The 24,538-nt window shown below is 34.1% G+C and overlaps 1 protein-coding gene across 3 annotated transcripts in view; it reads right to left on the minus strand.

Moving 5' to 3' along the window:
• Positions 1–2,034: 2,034 nt before the first annotated feature.
• LOC124352805 (translational regulator orb2) overlaps positions 2,035–24,538 on the minus strand; it is a 902,153-nt gene continuing 879,649 nt past the window's right edge. For all 3 annotated transcript variants that reach the window (XM_046802484.1, XM_046802485.1, XM_046802486.1), the window contains 6 exons: positions 17,311–17,520; positions 16,181–16,293; positions 13,783–13,993; positions 12,931–13,112; positions 9,036–9,146; positions 2,035–5,750 (listed from right to left, as the gene is read on the minus strand). In XM_046802484.1, the coding sequence (XP_046658440.1) occupies positions 5,634–5,750; positions 9,036–9,146; positions 12,931–13,112; positions 13,783–13,993; positions 16,181–16,293; positions 17,311–17,520 (944 nt within the window). In that variant the 3' untranslated portion in view covers positions 2,035–5,633. The remainder of the gene's footprint in view (positions 5,751–9,035; positions 9,147–12,930; positions 13,113–13,782; positions 13,994–16,180; positions 16,294–17,310; positions 17,521–24,538) is intronic.

Below are 24,538 nucleotides of genomic sequence, written 5' to 3' on the forward strand. Positions count from 1 at the left end.
TTTGTGTTGTGTAGGGTAACGAATCCAATAGTATTTGTTGTGTTTTTTTAGCTTCCTTAGGTTATAATTGTTAGTTGTTCAGTATGGGTGGAAAAACTTTCCTTAGAGAGGGATCAGTTGATCTTAAGAGAGCTCGCAGGGCGGGATCTCTAAGTAACTCAGAAAATCAAACTTTGGTATATATTGTAAATATGTAATACGGTAAGATTAAAATTTATTATTATATTTTTTGTTTTAATTGTCATACTTATTATAGTATAAAATGCAGTCAAGAGAATTATGTTTACCCACGAACAATTATATTTTATTTTAGAAATCTACCACACAGTTAATTATTAAAAATAAGTTAAATTTGGGTGCTTTTTTCATACAAAAGCCCTGTAACACAATACGTTATTGAGGTAAAAGTATACAATAATTACTATAGTTTTTGAGAATCAGGACAAAAAGTTTCGGAATAAGTTATTACCATTTAACCGGTTTTTGATGTAAAGCTTATTGCTAAGCAGCTACACACCGGGAATATTTAACCAACACAAAATTTCCAAAAAATCAATTTTACTTACATTTATGTAAAAAAAAATTTAAAAAATATGTTTTCCGATGTGAAAACAATAAAGATATAGTTATTATAATGCTCTCCATTATAGTTGATGAATACATTAACATTATTAATAGTTTATATTTGGACAGAACAGTTATGAAATGTGATACAATTATAAGAGAACGTCTGCGAGAGGCTGTTAAAAAATAGAGGCCCGCCAGTACAGAGTGACAAACCATTCGCCAGCTTCTTAGGGTTAATATGTTGGTCTAAATGAATTTAGATTCATTCAAAAATTCTTGGACTTTATCAGTTAATTCATGCTCTATACAGAATGGATGACCAAAAACCCGTCATAACAAAATTGTGTAATACTTGATCCCTTATATAACTGGATTATTGAAGATAATTACAAGAGTATAGGAAGAAATTGCATGAGAACCCAAAACACTTTCAGGCAAAGTCCTATAAAAACTAAACTGACTTTTACCCTCTCCATTTTCCCAAATGTAGCCGTCCTGTCTCCTTTTTGTGTCAGAGTCATGTTCAGTGGAACTGCTTTTGTGAAATGTCAGGGTTTGTGCTTATATTAACTACTCTAGTCTCTCAGTTATACGCTTGAGTTTTTTTTTATTTACTACTTGTTCTGTTTTAAACTTTGACTTTGGTAAGTCACCATACATTGAATAGTTTTAAATATTTGTTAACTATATACCGTAATGTTTAGAGTCCAATCCTCAAAACATAGTGTACTATTTTTTCATTACATAAAGATCACAAATGCGAAAATTTTAACCCTTTGAGTACCACAGTGACAATATTTTGCTACCAGCTTTATATGCAAGAAATGCCATATGTAGGCAAGTTTTCATTTACAATATGGTTTAATTTCCACAGATTAGACAGTACATTCATAATATTGTGATGACTCTTCCCCACCACCTATTTTAGGGACATTTCAAATAATCATGTCACACTCAATTAAAAGTATTTTGATTAAATAAGGTTTAAAATCAAAGAAAAATGGATTCTGCATGCTATCAGACAAAGGAATTTTGTTAGTATTCCATGTGTAAAGAATGTTTTAGCTCCGACTTTAATTTTAATTTGACATATTCTTTGAAAAAATATTTTACATTACCAACAACATATGGAAACTCAGGGGAGAAGAAATGAATGGTTGGACAGTCTGGTACCCTGAATGTTAAGACCCTTGTCCAGAGAATTCCTGTAGCTCTGGTTTCACTTTATTTCACCTACCTGTGTTTCTAAACTAACAAAAAAGTCAATTACTAATAACTCATTATGTAACAGGCTCTTCGCAACACAATCACGTATCCTTATTCCTACAAGAATGTGTTACTTATCATTCTTAATCTTATATTTATTGATAGATTGGTTAAAGCATGGCTAGTGGAATAGAATAATATTGATGAAAAGGAAACATGACAGGAGTGGTACTTGGGTATTATAATAAAAACACATCAAGATATGAAGAATTAACAGCAATATTTATCAAATAAACACAGTTGACATTTTTAATAATTATTTTATAAAACATAAAAAGTTTGATCTTCAACAAAAATAACTAGGGTGAATTTTGGTTACAAAGCAATGCGGACAGTCGCCAGGCACAGGGCTGACCGTCTGCGTTTATCGTACAAAAATTAGAAAATGTACAAAATTCATAAAAAATAGGAGTGATTGAAAATGCACACAAATTATGAACCCCTATCTAGAATACTATAACTAACAGTATTAATTTAAAATTAATTAAAGCCAGAACTAGTCCTTTCCTAGCTCGCACGACGGCGGCTGTTTTGCTTTGGTTCACAGTATCAACAAGACATAACATATAACTTACATAGCGTTTAGAACATATATAAAATTGTTAGCTAAAATATTTTTGTTAGGCAGACCGGAGTGTCTGTCATACAAACTCACCGGTAGGGTACCCTGCCTGCCTGGTCTGAGGGCTAATAGATTTCGAACCTACTTAGCTATTGCACGTTCCTACATACAAATGTAATCGTCTATAAAAAACTATTAATTTAAAAACACTTTACATATTAAAAAAATATTTTAAATATATTAGAATCTAGAAAGTTTAAAAGGTAACCGAATTCGATAGCTTGTGCTAATATTATAAAAACTTTGTGGTAATTTCATGACCAAAAAGAATTCACAAGCTAGAAGTTATAGAAAAATAAAGATTTGATGAGACGAAACGTCCGGCAAACCATAACAATTGACTACAACAGTGCCACACCAAACACTTAACGCTAAGTAGTGCACAATACTAGACTTAACATAGTGGTAACATTGAGGGTACAGTACAGTATATACAGCGGGCACGGGCACACCAAAGCAAAACAGCGAGACACACACCGACATTTGTACTTTCACACCGACTCGGCTCGACTCGACTAACGATGCGATTGAAACATGACATTCCGCCGACGTTGAAGCTGAGGTCGGTCAATCGAAATCTGGTAACTCGAGTATTGAAATTAGAAAATGGTTATTGTGTTGTGTGTAACAAATTGCGATGAAGTATATACAACAACATTTCAGTCAGTGGAACTGAGTTTGTCTGTGCAATTGGCTTGGCTTCGTCTGTTACTATCAAATTAAAATCTTCAGAGATCAACAAGTAATATCTTAACGGTTACAAAATATGAAATTAATAACAGAACACATTGAATAAATAAATATAATGTAAATAAACTCTATTAAATCTCCAACAGTTTAAAATTAAATGATACTATACAACAACAAAATACTTTAGCATAAATTTTAAGGATATAAATTTTAAAACCACACAAGTATAATACAGAAAATAATTAAAACTCTGAATTCAGTTGGTACTTATAAATTAAATAAGAATGAACCTTGTTAGCCTATTCAATGTATCAAGGTTACAAATCCACAGAGGTGCAAACATTGTGCTAAGTCCTTATTTTTTTTAACCTTTTTTTTGAATTATTTCAATCGCATTCCAGAAGATGAGAAGAAATACTTTTACTAAGACTTTAAAAAACGCGTAGATATAAAAAGACCCATAGCAAATACAGCAGTAAAAGTATTTCTTGATGAGCTACTAGTCAGATTCATGCATCTACAAAGTTATGTTTGAGGTTTTGTACAATGTTTGACGACAAATAGTAGTTGTTTGGTCCTGTACAATTTTCTGTAAGTTGTTGGGTGCAGCCTCGGCAACTATCGTGTGTCCATCGTCGCCTCAGGCCTCAGACCAATTGTAAGACAAACTAGAAAACTATTACAGAGAACACATCTGCTTAGAACGTCTCATAAAACCTATTTATACTAATTTATACCCTAAAATTTCCCTACATTAAATATAGTTCAATAAAAGTAGATATCGGGTAAACCACCAGAGGCGACTTACCGAGAAGTGTATTGTTAAAATCCAAATTGAGAAAAGCGTGTGATGCAGTCTACAGAAAATGGTAACAAAGAGACACAAATACGAGATACCGACACATATTGTATTGTAGGTCGGTACGGTACGGTACTGTATCAGTCGGTACGGTAACGGTACATCGACAGGTGTGAACACTATACTACGGTAAAGTGCCAGACTGTATATAATAGAAACTACACTCTACTACACAGGTGGAATCATCACACTGGAATATCTATACAAATTTTATAGTCTTATTTGATTAATAAAAAAAGTATCAATTATAGTGCTAAACGTTTAAAATAATTTAGCCAAGGCTACAAACGAATCACGAGTAGACTCTGTATTGAATACAACTATCACATAAGACAAACGTGTTTGTTTAGTTCTGTGTAGAAAAGATACATTCGTTATTAGGCCTAGCCTGGTATGCTGCTTGGCAACACGAGGCGACCGCTTACAGCAGTCCGTTACAAGCGTACAACACAACAAACGCAATCGCTCGTAAAAATAACAACTACGTTTTATTAAGAAAGTAAAAAATAACATACATCTATCTATATCATTCAATTACTGGAATCGAATATTCTTAAAAACACTTTTAACACATGGTATGAAACACTCAACATCCGGTATGAAAATTCTCATTCTGAATTGAAAATCTAAACAAGCGGTAAGGCTTTACTCTTTCGCTGGAATCATTATTAAAAGTAGAAAATTAAAATCCGACTATGAACCTGGTTTGACCATCGGCCAACTTCCCATCCTCAAAGAAAGCATTTACAAATCGTAAAAAAGTGGGACAAATACAGGGAGGGGTCACTATTTATATATTAATATTTCTTACACCTTACTAGGAGATATAAAATAAAGGACTCTTTGTACCCATATGGAGAGAAGACACTTACTCAGCTTGTAAGCTAGAGCTAGGCTAGGGTTAGGATTAGGATTAGGATTAGGTTAGGGTTGACTAGATATCTCCATCTCTTTGGTATCGGGAGATCTGAACATCTGATGCCGAGACATTGTAGTGAGAGAAGGGATTGGACAGCATCAGAATCTCACTGGTCCAAGGCTTTCACCCCTCCTTCCGTAACGTACAAAAGTAGTTATGCCGATCAGAATATCAAAGGTCAGTGGCAAAGTAAAAAAGTGTTTATATACAAAAACGAGTCCCAAAAATAAAACAAACTACCTATGAGGAAATGTATTCTTTTGACAATACAAAAACACAAGTGGTCTGTTAAACTACGTGGTACAAGTTTTGGCTCAGTACAATCAAAAATGTTTTTACAGCGACTATTTACAACGACTATACAAAACATGTGAGGGACTTGTTGTTACATCAAACAGAAAAAATCCAACAGAGAAGAAAAAAGGAATTAAAGGACTCAAGGAAGTGAAAAAGGTACTGTTAGGCTTGTAGAGCATACGACTTCCCAATAGATGATGCGTATTTACAAAAATACCCTGAAGAGGATTTCACCAAAACTGACAAGGACGCGGCGAAAGGGCCACAAGACATCTAAAGAATGGTGAAGAGTTACATAAAGTCAATATGTAATGATAACAGTTAATGGAGAATTAGACTATGTTTACAGCGAATTAAGAGAATCTAGGCTAATATACGGATTGGCTAGAGAATTGCGCTAATGTGCGCCTGGGTTAACACCAACGGAAGGGCACAGCCCGTGGCCGATCAGCACCCTCCTTGACCAGAGGCTTGTGGAACTCTCGGCCGGGGCGCGAGTGGATGGTGGCCCAACAATGCTCACAGTAGTACTACAAACAAACAAACAGGTTGTAATATGTATACTCCTGGTTTACATAAGAGGTTACCATAACAGTATGAATCTGCTTCTAAAATAATTTTAATTTAATTCTGAAAAATCTTCCTGAAAACTCCAGGACCTTGCATTACATGATCCCATCCATGCAATATAAAATAAATAAATAAATAAATAAGGACTTTATTTTGGAGCGGTTTTCAACAATAATTGCTGGTTTACAAAACGACTCATGTCTTATTATAGTTCTTAAAAAATTAAAAGCTTATTTTATAGTTATTAAAAATAAAACATAATATTAGACATACAGTTATATATGGCTATATCACCTTGTATTGTACATTAAATACTTGTATATATTTTCTTTGTATGTCGTTTCAGATACACCCTGGCCTGTTACGCTGGAGGACAGTTCATTATATAATTTGGGAGCAAAGTACGCAAATCGCTTTCTTTCAAATTCACGGCGAACGCGAGGCATCTCCAACACTTGATCCTGTCTAGTACTGCGAGATCGGACTTGAGACCTGCTTTTTAGTTTTTCTCTCAGGTATCCCGGCCTGCCAGTGGTCAGGATTCTGTAAACCAGGCATGAGGAGCGCAGGGTACAAGTATCAGCTACAGTCAACAAACCCAGCGATCGTCGAGCCTCCGAAACATGGTCAAACCTTCTTAAACCACACACATACCTTACACACATATTTTGGACCCTCTGTAATTTTTCTAAATCTCCTTTAGTCACAATGTTGCCATAGACAGGGAGGCAATAATCGATCACAGAGAGCACAATATCAAAACCTCAATATTAAATACGTCCAGTAGGTATATATTAGTGTTTAAATAAAATGTTTTACCATCTTCCTGGCTGATTTCGTTCTGAAACAATATAGTGCACACCATGATTCCGAACACTTTGATTCGAGATATTTGAAATGTAAGATATTCCATAACATAGATATAACAATGAAGTTTACAAATACATTTTGAAAATGACTGGTCAATTGGTTTTTGTCCATTACAGATATCCACCTTGATTTGCAGTACCATAACAGCAATTTAAATTTAAATCCCCTCATAAAATTACTGACGGTATTGGTGATCAAAGTAAACTAAAAACTTTAAATCAATACTATTTATTTAAATCAGAACGTAAGATTTCTGAAATACTGAAAATTCCTTTATAAATTATATATAATGCAAAATCAGACGCTAAAACATAATTCAATATTGAGAAAATAAACTCAATTAAAATAGTAAAATAGATAGTTATGATTAAGTATTTCAATTAATTACAGTAGTTTGATAACCAATGTCAATCTTAAATTGCAGCCCCTCTAAAATTGTCAAGTAGAGTGACAAGTTGCACTTGAAATGTTGTCAATAAATGTAAATGGAACATTTAGCAGCTTAGTGTTCTACTTAACAGAGCCAGAATGACCGGAACTATTTCACATGTTTAGTGAACCGTTCCGACGCAACATTGCATTCCAAAGAAGTGAATTTTGGGCATGTTCCGGTTTTGGAATGGTCTGAAGGAACTAGTTCTTGTTCTTTTGGCACATCTCTAACATCTGCCGCTAACTTGATTCCTGCTGTTATAGATTCTTCAGAGGATATCTGTTCTGCCATCAATAGGATGAGATCTTGTGATAGCCTAGCTTAGTTCTGAACTGGCTTCATTGAAGAGGAAATCTATCAATTGATATGCAGAATAGAGAAAACACTGGCAGTGCAAGAAGTGGTTCTGGATGTTTTTATGGACATTGACAGGGCTTTTAACAACACTGGCACTTAGATGATTGTTGATAGTCTAGTGACAAGGTGTTGATGGTCAGATTTGTGACAGGATATAAGGACCTTGCTGATCTCTGATCATATGCCTCAAAAATATTCCTTCGACAAATATAAAGGGTTAAAATCATTGCCTTCTAGGGAGATTTGATCTGAGGGAAGGTTACCTCTCCTTGAATAGTTTACTGATAGTTTTACGACAGAAAGTGGCACAGGCACCGGAATTGCAGGGGTAAGATCATTTAGAAGCTGGTGATCTCTATGGATTCTTATGCCACAGTCTCTCACAACTGCTATAGAATGTGGTTGGTTGGTTGTGAGAATCTTAGTCTGTGGTACAGGAGCCTATTATATAATATATATATAATATATTATATTAATAAGACAATTATTATTAAAACTGATAGCCAGGTAGCTTTGAAGGCATTATATCCTTGTTTGATTAACACCAAACCTTTCTGGGATAGCTACCAGGAAGTGTCTTCCCTCAGTAGATTCAACAATGCCACTGTTTGTTGGATTCCAATGCTCCAACAAATATAAAACATACAAGTTGCAAGTAAATTATTATTAAGAAAACCACCATAATTTGTTAATCTGTCCCACTGTACAGTCTACCACTGCATGATCTTGGTGGTGCTCACTGCATAGCCCATGTAGTAGGTGAGTTACACTATGAGTGCAGAAGGTAACAGATGATCTCAACCTGTCCCACTGTACAGTCTACCACTGCATGATCTTGGTGGTGCTCACTGCATAGCCCATGTAGTAGGTGAGTTACACTATGAGTGCAGAAGGTAACAGATGATCTCAACCTGTCCCACTGTACAGTCTACCACTGCATGATCTTGGTGGTGCTCACTGCATAGCCCATGTAGTAGGTGAGTTACACTATGAGTGCAGAAGGTAACAGATGATCTCAACCTGTCCCACTGTACAGTCTACCACTGCATGATCTTGGTGGTGCTCACTGCATAGCCCATGTAGTAGGTGAGTTACACTAGTGCAGAAGGTAACAGATGATCTCAACCTGTCCCACTGTACAGTCTACCACTGCATGATCTTGGTGGTGCTCACTGCATAGCCCATGTAGTAGGTGAGTTACACTATGAGTGCAGAAGGTAACAGATGATCTCAACCTGTCCGACTGTACAGACTACTGCTGCATAGTCTTGTTGGTTGTGTCTATCTTTAGAGGAACTGTCTCCTTTTGTTTACATAATTATTTGTGGCCCATGACAAAGAACATCATTGATTTACAAACATCTCTACAAGTGGTAAGACATGTAACTGAATTATCTCCAATAATTAGTGACATGCAAATTTAAAAGATTTTGATTGTAGAGTAATCAATTCTTGAATCTAATCTTTTCTCATAAAACAAAGCAAATCTGAAAACTTGTGGTCCTAAAGGAGTTAAAATAGTTTAAAAGATTAACAATTTGTACCGACGTGCTAGAATCACATACTCATCAGATATCATTCATACCTGAAGACATGTGACGTTGGCGCAGAAGAACGGAGCGAACTTGCCACCACAGCGCTGACCCTGACACTCATCACACATCTGGTCATCAAGTACATATGGCTTCACTTCGACCTGCAACACACCACGAGTTAAACTCTCTGACTGTAAAAATATATATTCTAAAATAAAAAATGTATTTGAGTAATAATTTATAGCATATTAGTTAGTGGATATTTTGTAATATATTATAGACTTGTAACATTCTCTTTCACCCAAAAATGAATATGTCACAGACATTATCTCACCCAGACACAGATTTTTATTTATATTTATTGAAAAATTTGAACTTGAGAAAAATTGCTGCCAGGTAGCATAGAGTTTTAGTAATCAAATCTAACCTCTTCAAGAGCTTTTAGCTTGTCCACAATCATAGTTTGTGATGGAAGATTGTGCTCCACAGTCAAAGATGATGCTATTGTCAAAAACACTGCAGTGTTTTAAGTGGGTTCAGCAAATTGTTCCCTGAGTAATCTAGCTAATTTTTGTAGAAAACACGAGGTGGATCAACTTAATGGAGAAAAGTATATGTGAGTGATACAACATTCAAGAGCAATTTAGCACTTAAAGTCTTCTCGAAACCAATATTTTTACAATCAAGATCTCTTCTTGACAGACGTTCCCATGTTTCTAAGTCCTTTCAGGGTTGTTGTTCAAAATAAAGGAGCTGATCTACTTAAAGACCACCAAAACAATTATAATTTGCAATAAGGTGGGGCGATTCTCAACGGAGCAGAATTTGTTTGTATCTCAAACACCTTGTTAAGGGGACACACAGGTTAACTACCGGCCATACATCTGAAGCTTGCTTGACCTATAACATTGGCTTATATTTAATATAAAAAATCTATATTAAATTATAATTTAAACTTAAAACTATTAGTATTATCAGATAACTGCATATTTCACAATGCATGAGCATTAAAGACACTGTAATCTAAGTTTTAAAAGTAAAACATTTTTGGATTTGAGATGGATTCTAAGTTCAAACAATCTTTCTGGCTTTTGTGAAAATAGAGACATTGATATGGTTTATTTTTAAAATACATCATTTTAACTACATTTGCACATAAACATTTTTTTCTGGGCCCATAAATAACAGAATTGTGAATTTTGTTAACATGGAACGGCTGCCATATTGAAGTGAAATGCATACCAAGCTCTCCATTAGAAAGATGATAACATTTACTTCCTCAGAACACATACAATAATAAAAAAATTTCCTCTGTCGAAATGATAACAAATATTTTGGAGCACATGGTAAAAAATACTCCTTTCATAAACCATAGTTTCCATAGAAAATAGAGATCAATAGTATACAAAAGGGGTTACCCTATAAAAGGTGTTATGAAGTGTTATACCAAGATTCTATGGAAGAGTGTGATGTATAAGGGCCAAGAAGCCAGACTGGTGGTGTCCTTAGGAAAATTGCATTCCAAGCAGAAGTCGTGGCAAACTTGTGTCAGAGGTTCATACAAAATGGACCTAAAGGTGCAGAATACCTAACACTATCAGACAGTCAGGCAGCTTAAATGGCACTTGACGCCTGCTCTTTTGACTCAAAGGTAGTAGAGGAATGCAGGAATACTCTAATGAAACTGGCAAAGACGAACAAAGTTAACCTTGGTTGAGTGCTGGGTCACAAAGGCATTTCTAAGTCTAAAACGTTGGACATCATTGCCAAGATAGGCTCTGAAAGCCTTTAGGTATAGAAATAACCGAGCTGTGGAGTAACCTTCTTCTACAGTACATCTCTTGTAAATAAATGCCTTGGAAGAGAGGATCAGATCCGAGACAGGAGAAAATCGGACTCAGGAAATCCAAATTTTTTATATCTTTACCTCATCATCTACCTTCATGGAGAAGTTTATCCATCGTTTCTACCTTCATGGTGAATATTATTCAAATTTGTACGTTTGTTATTTTGGTTCTATAAGCTATTGTGCAACTTCTTTGGGCATCTCAAAAGTTAGAGTCGTGAGTACTTTTTAACATATACTATATTGTGTCAGAATGGACAGAAAAGATGTAGTGTTTTATTTTACTTCATAATGAGAATTTAACCCTTTGAGTGCCAAGTATTTACTGAGTGGGTATACTGAAAAGTGCCAGGTGTTTTTCTAGTGGGTGTACCTAAAAGTGCCAGCCCTTTTTCAGGCATTTTGCAAGGTTTTAGTAAAAAATTCACAGTTCGATTATTTAATAAGCTATCAACATGATTCTTTTTTTATTTTTCTCTGAAAACTCTGTTTAATTAACATAAAATAACAAAGTTACCATAACACTAAATTTAGGAATACCAAAAATAGACACCTAAAAATAATACAAAAATATTTTTTAATTTCATTTTTCAACCAAATTATTATGACCAAAAAAATTCATATCCTTTTCTTAGTCCATATCACTGGAAAGTGTATGCAATTGTCTGTAAATCTTGAACAATTTATATTATTATCTTCAATAATGAGTAAGTTATACAACTTTTAAGAAACTATTGTCACATTGTTTCTGGTAGCTATGGCAACCAAAAATGTTTATATGTGAGTTTCATAATTTAAAGTTTGATCGGAAGTGTACTATAACAATTTATTGTGAAAAGAACGATTCTTCACAAACATTTCAATATGATATTATTGAAAAATATTAAAGGTTACAATTTTTAGTGACTCTTTCCCGAACGTCTGGTAAAATCAGACGTCGGCACTTTTCGGCCAACTTTTGTCGTCCGGTAAAATCGGACGTTGGCACTCAAAGGGTTAAATGGTTTGTGCACTTCTATAATAACGGCAATTGTCAGCCATTGTACTGCTACATACAATAACATGGTTGTGAATTTGTAATAGTTTTAGCTCTCAAGCATTAGTGACCAGCCTTTTCAAATTTTATATTACTGGTTGGTACTATCTCGAGGGATGTTTTTCATTTGAGCCATCAGCGTATGGCAGTTAGCCTGTTCAACTACTAGTGCCTTTTACAAGAAAAAAATAGTTTCGGTTTTTTTTAAAATGTAATCTTTTAAAAAACCTGTAAATGTAAATTGTTATCTGTTCTTTTTTTTTTTTTTTTTATTAGTTACTAAACATTTCCCTTTTGAAAAAAAAACAAGAAATATTGAGAAGTGGCTAAGTATTTATTTTCTAATATCTATATTCGAATATCTATTATCTAATCAAATATTCCCATGTTATTAACGAAGTCTCAAATGTGTGACCAGAAGGTAACCTGTGTGTCCTCTTAATGCTCTTAAGGACCTGAACCAAATTTGGCCAAGGAGGAAGATACCAGACAAGAGAACTAAGAGAATTAGTCACAAAAGTTAACTGAGCTTTAGCATTTTTGAAAGATTTTTCCTAAGAGCAAGTAGAACATTTTTTCCCAAGAATTGTTCTGAAAGAAGACTGAATAAGGAGATAATCAAATTTCATCACAGCCTTCTTCACAACACTCACACTTAGTCACATGCGAGAACATAGAGATCGATTGTACTCCAATCTGAGAGTGTAGTGTACTTACTTTTACTGCCAAGTATGGTAGAAGAGTTCATAAGGACCCAATCTCTACAAAATACAAAAGTCAAAACATTTGTTTAGAAGAGTTTATGAGGGCCCCAATCTCTAAAAAATACAAAAGCCAATACATTTTTTAGAGAATTGTTATCGTTATTTAAAGTAATTATAAGTTACTAACCTAAAAGCAAGTTACGTTTAATTAGCAGAATCAAGTTAAATGAATAAAGCGGATTTTGGTATTGATTGCACACCCGATTAGATACCCAATTACACTGGGAAATACACAGCCTTCTGAAAATGGGGAGTCACAAATAGTTTGTAAATTATTGTGGCAGTAACTCCTGACTAACCCTCTTGTCAATGTCACCATGCTGCAGCTGTACGAAGCGAGCACTGATGGCTGCAATGTAACTCTGCTGGTTGCTGAACGCCACCCTGCCAGCACCCTTCGGGTACTTGAGCTCTGGGTCTGTGTCGATCCCTGCGTAGCACACGCCACCATACAGACGATCCATTATCATGGCCAACTCCACTGCAAACAGACATCATTCAGTTACTATCGTACTATACTATATTATGTATAAAAATTTATTTTCTTAAAAATGTACTGGGTCAAACTGTACGATTTCTACTTCCTATCAAGTGTTTAAAAATGTTCTCTCACATTAAAAATTTTCTAACTTTATTGATATTACTAATCTGTCTGAAAATGTACAAAGCTTATAATAAAGCTAAAATAAAATATCAGCTTTTGTTTGTTAATAAATATTTTTTGTTTCAGATGATTATTGGTATGCTACAGGTTAAAAATATTTTTTACAACATTTTCAAACAATGGGTACAAAATACTCAAATTGGCCTGCCATCTAAGGAAAATATGATCGTCAGATCCAAGATTAAGAAAAGGATAGATCCAAACCCTCAAAATATACTGTTCTTTTTTGCAGCATGTAACAATGGCAAATATCTTAAATCCTAAATTTTATTCGAACCATCAATGGTCTAAAATAAGTTTTAAACAAAGTATCACTAAAATCCAATCTTAAAATGAGCTTCTATTGTGATTTATATTATTTAATTTCATACTTGCTCCTAAAATTTTAGTGAAAAGAAACATATCATTGTCTGATTTATGAAAAATGTCAAAAAAAGAAAGACAATACAATGATATATATTTTCTTAAAAAAGAAGATAGTACTTACCGGCCTTGAGAGGGCGAGGGACACCCCCCACGAAAACGGTCTTACGTGGGTCCAGCGGCATGGAGGCATCCAGCACAAAGTCTGCATCAGATAGGCGCCAGGGGCGGATCTGCACTGGCTTGTCTTTGATTGTGGGTGAGGACACGCAGAGGTACAGCTTGTCTTCGTCTTGGATACAAGCGTCAATCAGTTGCTGCACAGAGCTCTCATCCTGCACAAAACATTGGGTTATCATTTTGAATCTTAACATGTACTATTGAATTAAAATTATCTGCGTTAACGTCGGATTACAGCACTAATACATCGAAGAGCAACTTATGAATGAAGGAAACAGGATTTTTCTGGACATTTGCTATCGTTCAGTGATACAAAAAATCAGTAACACTGAGTTTTGATATCTACAATCTGATCTGTTCTTCATGTGAATAATTAACCAAACATATAATTACAATGTAGGTTAAAATAACAAAATCATACCAGAGCATTGTGATACACATAAGTCTGGAATGACAACCACCATGTTGTGAGTCAAAGTCACTAACTCTAAAACATACACTTAATAAAAACAAAACATAACACTAATTATTAAAACTGAACTACAGAATAAAGGTTGATATTTTGTATTACTAAACCATGACAATGTCCGTGAAATCAGTAACAAAAAAACTAAACTAAAGTTTCCACAAATTTTATAATTCACACTTACGTTATGACATTCAGCTTTGACAAGACGTATCTGAACTACAACACACTACTAGGACCTTTACAATATGCTATTGAAGTATCTGAACACAAGTTCTAAACTTCTATGATCTCTACAATAAGTGCCCAAGAAGATACATTTTCTATGGCTATACATCTTTTATAAAACATTTAACCGTTTAAGTCCTATCCATTATAAAAATCCTGTCAGAATTTGTTTAATTAGTTATATTTTGCAATATAGACTCACATTCTCATATGTCTTTGCAACATTTAGAAATGCAACATGAAGGTGACAAAACTTCTACCATGCTTCTATTATGAAAACACTTAGAACAATATATTCAGCCATCAAAGAAACACTGATGCAAAGTCAATTACATTTGCTTTCCGAATGCATTGAACCAACATATTACGGAGATGTCTTGATATTAAAAAAAGATGTTGAACGGTTGAAAGTTGTCATGTTGAACAGAATTGATAATTTAGCAATAAAGACAAGTCCTGATAATAACGATTATCACAGAATCAAACAGACTCAAAGAAAAAGGTTCAATCGATTCTGAAACGTTACTCCACTGCACTGCTTGGAAGTTATGCTATTGGATCTAGATGCAGAAAAGCAAGGGAACTCAGAGGTGAAAATGTCCTCACAAATCACCAGATATCAGAGGAAGAACAAACTTCAACTCTGACACCGGTAAACCTGCAACAACATGATGAGATGGTTGGCCTATTAAGTGGAACTCTGGTATATTTTACTGTCACACATCAAACACCCCTCTTGCAGCTCCACTTGTAACTTTTCTGTTTAACTTTTAGACTCATGCATACCGTACTCTCTCATTACTTGATCTTATTCAAATGATTAGCGAGAAAAATACATATGATACAGAAAATCTGTCCATCAACCAATAGATAGATTACATTCATGAAATAAACCCAACCAACAGTAAAAGCAAGACTCTTGTACATAACACTCCACCCAGGTGATGTTTGCAGATATGACAAATGTGGGCATGTCTGAGGAAGAATAGTCCGAATGTCATTGGATGATGGAGAAATCTTCAGCTGCCTCCATGTCCTGGACAGTTCCTCTTTTGGAGGGATTTATACTGAAACGCATGTGATATTCCTGATTACATAATGAGAAACACCTCAAAAAAGATTTTCATTTGGAAACTGAACCCAATGCAGCACCATGTCTTCTCTTGCCAAATACAAAGAGTTTCTAGAGTCTATATACATTGGGTCTTCCTGAGCATAGGTATCTTCATTCACCTTATCTGGTTGTGCAAAGTTCTTAGGCTATTTGGAAAGATCTAAATCATTTTTGAAGGGTATCTCAACATATTTAATTTTTTAAATCTATAAAAGGGCTGACAAAAAAAACGAGTCTTGGGAAAGGGTCTGAGACACCATCACTGTCATAGCCCTTTGCATCATGCTACACTGGTTCTAATCAACTTCATACAATCTATAACCAGGTTAAACTTAGTTACCATCCTCACCAGCTGATAAAGAGGTGTAGATAAGCACATGCTTAGACACAAGTACTTCTGGGTCATAGAAACATATAATTCCCCACATTTAAGTTTTATAAAAACTTTGAGAACAAAAAAACACTTATTGCTCTAAAAATCAACACTGATATAACTATATAGATGAAGTAATCTGAAAAATTGTTTTATCTTACCTGAAATAGAAGGAAAGCATAACCCTTGGGTGGGAAGTAAGATTTGCTCTCTGCCTTGTGAGGCCAGTCGACGACAAGTGGTCCAAATCTGCGGAAACTGGCTGTGATTTCATCTGGTACAAAAATTCTTAGTTAAAACCACAATAAAAAACCTTTTTTGTTGAATAGAATAGAATCAAGCCAGATATGTTTATAAGGTTAAATAAAGAATCTGATAAAGATTCTAGGACTTTATCCCACAGCCTACGTATTACACCATTGAGTCTAAATGCAGATAAGAGAGGAATGTGTTAGTGAAGTTATGTAGAAATGTAGGTACTTTGGTATTATCCGGAGGCCACTATTTTTGGAAGAGTTTTTCCTACCGGGAATCTAAAAAACCTACATTATTAGAAAGAACAGACTTTACTTTACTTATTGTGAAAATTATATGTCATTATGACGATCAGTTCTTGTTTTCTGCTTCCCAAAAAGAAATGATGGCCACTCTGTACGTATCTACTATTTATTATTAAGTTATTATATAAGTAGGTAAATACATATGTACGTACGTATTATAAATATTAAAAGTTAGCATGTGCTCACGTGATCTGAGCTGAAACATGATCAAGTGAATTTAGATAGTATGGATACTATTCTTTTTCTACTAAAAGTGCGAGTTGACGCCGAAGCCAGGACTGATGGCCAGGGGCATTACCGATCAGTACTTTCCCGACCTCAGATTGTGTGCCAGATTGTCCTAAGTGGTATGACACCAGAAAAGTTGGATGGAACATTATCTGAGGTTGGAAAAGTACCTATAAGAAATGCCCTTGGCCATTAGTACGGGCTGCGGTGGCGCCTTTGGAATGTAATAAGGGGACAGCTTGGCCTCCTTCTTGATGATATCTGGGTGGCAAATAACAAGAACCGATCATCATAATGACATGTAATTTTCATAGTAAGTCAAATTAAATTATTAAATCTATTTCTTCTAATATATTTTTTTAGATGCACAATAAGAAAAACTCTTCCAAAAATATGGCCTCCGGATAATAACAAACTGCCAACATGCTTCATGAAGTTTACTAGTTGAAGATCCTAAGGTATGTGAAACTATTTAAATAATTGAAAAGAACATTTAGCAATACCTTCATCAATATCTGGAGGTAGACCACCGACAAAGACTTTCCTGGAGAATCTTTCACCAGTCTCAGAGCCCTGGCTGTGGGGGGAGGATCGGGAGGGAGAGCTGAGGGGAGGTGGAGGAGCTGCCATCACTTGTCCATCTACGAGATGTGAGGTGGGATCCTCCAGCAATGCTGCTTGGTCTTCCAGGCCCGGGAAAAACGGGGACTTGCCTGAAACATTTTAACCATACCATCAGCATTGATAATAGATTAAGGTATTCTAGGCGATGAATCTAAACACACTGTATTTAGTTTTAAGCTAACTATGAAGGTTTATATACTGTATGTTGGTCACCATGCCCTAAGCAGCTGAGGAGTGAAGAACGCATTTATCAAGAACTTCATCATATAATACAACTGTTTTCAAGGCTAAATGATTGTCTCAAAGACTATTTTACTGGTATATTGTAGAATTAGTCCATTAAATTTAAAATTTAAGAACAATTTTATAGGAGCCTAGAACAACATAGCCTTTTTTCAGGCTATGTAGTTCTAAAAAAATGTTCCATGTCTAAAATAACTATACTCTAGAAGACAGCAGATGACTTCGGAGATAAGTAATACTGGTGTTATAAATTTGGATGTTAAGGTAAATAATATGAATATTTCAATGAAAGCACGCACAAATATCTACAAATAAAGTCATGTTAACCTGACCAAATAATATACATGTTGGATCACACAGAATACATAAGACTGTAAGAATCCTACTTTAAGATTTATTTTATAATTTATAAATTATTACAAATAATTTAAAAATAAAGAATGGATAATATCCAATGCAGATTTAACTTTATCCAAACTAAAATAAATGTAATAAATAATTTTATTTACTTTACTTTTATTTATGTATTCATTTCTTTTTTTTTACTAAGATCCCACACTAGGGTGGGAAGCACATAAATGCCAAAAAACTAAATGCCAAAAAACTAAAATAATATTTTTTAATTTTTACAAATTTTGCATTTTATTAACAACTTACCTATTTAACAAAAATTTAAGATGTATGTTGTTTAAGTGCAGGCACTCTATTTATACCTCAATTAATGTCTTTCATGTGTTGAGCACTTAAATGTTTAAGTTACTTTAAAACTATATAATATTCAGACAAATAAAAAACGGATATACGTAGAAATGGTTCATGGGAGGATGGCAAGTAAACACTATACAATAGATTAGATAAGAATCCACATGATGTATACATGTATTATTTGGTCAGTTGCTTGCAATAAGCAGTCATCTGCAATAAGTTATCTGTAGTGTAAGTTTTCGGCTTTCGTAGAATGGTCTGTTATTTTTAAATTTAAACATAAATTATTTAACCTACCATTAAATTTATAAAAAATGAGTTAGAAATCTTAAATCTTACGATTTTTATGGTGTAATTGTGAGAAGTGATACGTGTATTTGTGTAGGATAGAGTCATTGAGTCTGGTCCTAGAAGATTTATATTTCAGGGCCAGGATTTATCAGCCATATATACAGTTTTTTAAGAAGTACTATAAAACCGTTTTTTATCCAGTCTGGTAGCTGAGTATATGTGTGGGACAACATACTCAGGTAAACATTTACCATACTCTGTTCTTAAAAAAAGAGGTAGATATTTAATTAAATTTATTTTGTTAAACTTTTGTTAAAATTATAATAAAACATTATGGCAAAACAACTTTTTTACAGAGTTAAAAAAACATCATGACATTAACAAATTACAAAGTAGATCATTCACAGCAATTACTTGATCAACTTCAATTTCTTTAATATTTTTGTAAAACGATCAGAGGCACCCCATAAAAAGTAAAAAACATGAGAATTAAATTTTGGATAACCATCCTTGAACTTCTGAGCGATAAGAAGGTTTATTATCTATGTTTCTTATCGCCCAACCTGAAGAGTGGTTCTTGTCACCCACCTCGGCTTGATTTTTAGAAACTATATCAAAGGATGTTTTTCTTTTATGATGCCACTGAAGTGATCATGATAAAATTATCATTCATGTTGAATGATATGGCACGAGAAAGTATACTATTTAAAAATGCCTCTGGCCATCAGAATTGCACAAAAAGATAAACACTGGCACAAAAAGCAACTCCCTCAAGATCGAATCTAAATTCAAGCTCAGACACTTCAGCACTATGGTTTCTATGAGTATTGCATTGATTATGGAGAGTAAGCTATAGATTTACATTTTTATCAATCTATAATGTAAATTAGACTTGCCATCATGCACAGGACTGATTTGATTGTTTCCCACATACCAGTGATAACAAGTGGACAATGAACCTTCTTATCGTTCGGCACTATTAACTGACTTAATTTTCAAGTTTCTTACTTTCTAAGAATTACCCCGGTTTCTACTAAAATATGAAAGAAGTGTTATGTACAATAAAATTCCAAAGTGTTAACCCAGTAATTGCTCAGAACTACCTCAAAGCTTCAATAAAATTAAAAAATCTTCAAACAATAACATTCTAACTAAATTAACAAAAAAACAACAACAACAATAACACATAGATAATCTAGCCTAAGGCTAACGTAGGTAAATAGCGTGAACAATAATTATGAAATTCTACAAAATAACACATCAGCAAGAAAAATTTACTATTAAGTGGTTTATATTTAGATTTATAAAATAAATAAAAAGGAAATTAAATATCCAAATAATAAATAACCATGAAAATAATTAGCAGAACACTTCAAACTAAATACTGTAGCTCTTTACGAAAACTTTAGATTTAGCTCAAATAAAACAATCATTAGTAGAAGCTAAAAAGTTGGAGTGAAACCTGGTATCTGATGGATCTACTATTGAGATAACCTTTGATAAACTAATTATAAAGCCTACCCATCTTCTTACAATCTTAGGAATAGTTTTCCTATAACTTGGAAACTTGTCAAATTAATAATAATAAACAAAACTCTCTAAATAGATGTTTTCATATAACCAATATTAGCTTCCTTAACTATCGAACATTTGCACCCGCCAGCAAAATTTCTTTAAACCTTAAGTTAATATTAAACAAAAAATCCAGTATTTTTGTCAATTATTCTGAGAATGTATTGCGCTATATGACTCTTTGGCATCAAATTTAAGTTAAGACTTTCTGACCTTTATAAAAACTCTCTCTAAGAATCAAAATGGTCTTCAGTAGGCCTACTTTTTCAGAGAAATTAAATCCTAAGACTGACGGTGAATAAAAAAGGGCTACAGTATAATAAGTGGCCATCACAACATTTGAATAAATGAACCAAAATACCAATTACACATACCCAAACTATCAATTAAAAAATGCTCTAACCTAATTAATTATTCCCAGCTTTTATTTTATAACGCATTAAATACCAGCATTGTTTGAAATTAATTCAAACAAAATAAAATCATTTAGAGTGTGGTAAGTATTTGAGAAATTACTGCAAGTACAATGGTAAAGAATAAGCATTATTTGTTTCATAAGCTATAAGACACATTAAGATTGTCTTTAACAATTAATAGTGTTAAGAAGTAAGTTTTACATTGCTTTGTTTGTTACATCTAATACAATCTAAGAAATACATAGATACCTGAACTATAAAATACCATAATTTGAAATACCTACAACGTAATTCAGTTCGTGAATTTAAGTTAGTAGTTGAGATTTTGTATTGCCAAAAATATTGATGATGTCATTGTTGTGGTGGCCGCTTGTTACACTGCAGCTTAAAAAAGAGCTAAGTACTGCCTGTACTACATGCGGATTTGATTTTTATATCGCTCAATATAATCATTGATAAATATTATAATCAAAAAGACAAATTGGTATTTTTCAATTGTTAGGCTTGACCAAGCTATATATCTAAAATACTTAATAGAAATAAAAGAACGGGTAGGGTACGATATGCGGACCCGGTTTTTATATCGAAATTGGCAAACGATATTACTTAATCATAACCATCGATATAATGAATCGATACTGATTAATTATTTTGAACTAATAACTTAAATAATCTATATCAACAGCTGTAAACACTCTAAAATAATACACATAGGATAATATTTCAATTTTACATAAGTAATTCTGATTATTAAAAATGGCAGTCAATTTTAGAAAACTAGATGACATTGCTTTTTCGTGGCTTCAACATGTTGGACTTGTACCGAAAAACCCATTATGTGAAATTTGTGGGAAAGAAACAACTTTAACTGTGACAGGAGTAAATATGGTCATCATCAGTTTTCCTAATTTTGTTTATAATAATTTTTTTGATCACTGTAAATATTAAATTCATATTTTAATTTAAAACATATGATTGTTATTGAGGACTATAGGTACTTTTATATCGATTGATAGTCTAGGATTTGAGATGCAAATATTAGGTATCGATGACTCTATTCTTCGATATAAAAAAACCGGGTCCGCTTATCGTACCCTACCCAAAAGAACTAACATAACACACAGTAATATACAACTTAAAACTTATAACAAATATAATGGAAGCAAATTAAACATGAAATGGAACATTTTTGAGAAGTACAGGGTGACACAGAATAACAGGAATTTTTTTAACGCGTTGTGGCAGCACTGCGGGACAGTGACAGTGACCAAGTAAACAAGCCGCCATTACAGTAGCCATGGACCTTGGAACGGGCAACAGCGTGCGTTAGCTATAAAAATGTTTTATAAAAACGGTGATAGTTTGAAAGCTGCCCAGATTGAGTGACGTTTTTACAACTTAGGACATCATGATTCCGTTCCGTCAAAACATGCCATTAGAAGTTGGATTAATAATTTTGAAGAGAGTGGATCAGCTTTAAAGAAGAAACCAACGGGACGACCAAGAAGTGCTTGTACTGCACAGAACATTGATGTTATACGCCGATCTGTATTGAGGAGTCCACGCAGTTACGATTCGTAAGCAAGCAGCTGCGGTTGAAATGTCCCGTGAGAGTGTTCGCAGAATTCTTCATTTAGAATTAAAATTTCACCCCTACAAGCTGCAGATAGTGCAACAGTTGAAGGAAAATGATTACCAGTCCCGATTGCAATTCTGCCAACAAATGTTAACTTAACACACATAAACAATGAAGATGAATTTCTAAGCAAGTTGTGGATGTCAGATGAGGCCCACTTTCATCTCACAGATTATGTTAACAAGCAGAACTACCGATACTGAGCAGACAGAAATCCTAATGAACTTCATGAGCGCCCTTTACACGCTAATAAGGTTACAGTATGGTGTGCTGTTTCATTACATGGGATCATTGGACCTTATTTTTTTGAGGATGAACGGGGGATTGCAGTAACTGTCAATTCTGATCGTTACGTGGAAATGTTACAACGTTTCGTTACACCTGAATTGAACAATTTTCCAGACGTTCAAGAATGCTGGTTTTAACAGAATGGTGCGACATCACACACTGCACGACAGTCAATCGAAGCTGTGTGAGTATTGTTTGGTAACCGTGTCATTTCAAGATTCGGTAATGTTTCCTGGCCCCCTAGATCACCAGATTTGACCGTGTGCGATTTCTTTTTGTGGGGCGACCTCAAAACTAGTGTTCACAACTCGACCAAGAACTGTAAATGAGTTAAAACAGAGAATTCGGGATGAAATTAACAGTATTCCAGTTGAGATGTTGCAGCGGTCAATGAGGAATCTCCACCGCAGATTTCAAGAATGCATTCGTAGACGAGGACGCCACCTAAAGGATGTTGTTTTTAAAAAATCATAAATTCCATCAGTGTTTCATAATTATTTAATACAAATAAAACCATTTTCTTCCATCACTCTTATTTTTTAGAATTTTTTTAAAAATTCCCGTTATTCTGTGTCACCCTGTATTTGAGATGCTAGGAGAGCCTGAGTAGTAATGAAGCTGTGACTATAGTCCAAAAGTGGATGTAAAGATCTTTTCCAGATAACATAGAAGATCCTTCTCTTCTATACAAGTAGGCATATTTACAGGGTTTGTGTGTGTAGAGAGGTCAATTATTAGACACCAGTTAAATGTCTTGAAGCCAGAAGAACACAATTTTTATCATTTCTTAAAGCTAAAAATTTAATTCACTCCATTCACGTTATTTTCATTTAGCCAGCATGAAAAAATTGCTTTTGGATCAAGCTACACCTAGCTCAGCCTATTTGAATTATTTGTTATAAGTAATTTACCAACATCGGCTGATAATATCAATGGTTCAAATACAATAATAGTCTAGTAGGCCTATTAATATAAAACCTGGGTTAGATTATTGGACTCCATCCCTGCTGAATACGCCTAGGTTTGTGTTTAACATTACATATAAAAATAAACAATTTTGAAGTTCAGATGAAATATTTCATTAAATGTGTAGCCTTAGTAGACACAGTGAAACACTTGTTAAGAACTATAAAACTGTGTTTAATGTTACTGTGACTCAATCATTTCAAAATCAAACCATCCAGCGGACGTATTTCAGTTAGGCTAGTCTGAGGTTAGTTTCTCTGAAACATGTAAACAGAAAAACACTTTTATAGATTTTTACTAGCCTAGACCAAAAATTCTTAGCTTAATTTGATATAGCCAGAGATAAACAAATCCATTTTCAAAATCATTTTGATACACAGGACCTCCTATATTAAACAATTTACAATCTGTCTCACCCTAGGCCTGTAAAGGTAGGCCTTGACCACTAATCTTTTATTCTAAGTAGTCCTCAATCTAAGTATTTATTTAAGTGTATGTGAAAATGATAAGACACTTGGTTAAGATATTATCAATTTTCACGGCTCTGTAATGTTTTTAATTTGTTGTTTGTTGTAGAAATATGAGTTAAGACTTGAAAGCGTGAAGTAGGCATGCAGTTATAAACGTACCTCTTGGAAATGTTTTTAAGAATCCCTTATTCTTACGAACAAAAAACATTTTCGAGTGTTTACCAAACAAACTACACACTATGAACACAGGGAAAGTCCTGATTATAACACAGCACACAAAACAAGCGTTACCTGGATGAAATAGTGTGAAGTGATTCCACATTTGTAGAAAACGAAATATGAACACCCAGAAAACGGAAAATATGAAGACGGTAAAATTCCGTTTTTAAGCAGTAAAATTTACTATGTTTACTATTTAACTACAACTAGAGTGAGTATTGAATGAAGCTGAGGTCGGCAGCCATTGCGTCCACCAATGATAACATGCCGTCAGCTGGCAGAGTAGCAGTCAGCTGGCCAG

The sequence above is a fragment of the Homalodisca vitripennis genome, chromosome 1, assembly GCF_021130785.1.
Source record: "Homalodisca vitripennis isolate AUS2020 chromosome 1, UT_GWSS_2.1, whole genome shotgun sequence".
NCBI classification, from domain to species: Eukaryota; Metazoa; Arthropoda; class Insecta; order Hemiptera; family Cicadellidae; genus Homalodisca; species Homalodisca vitripennis.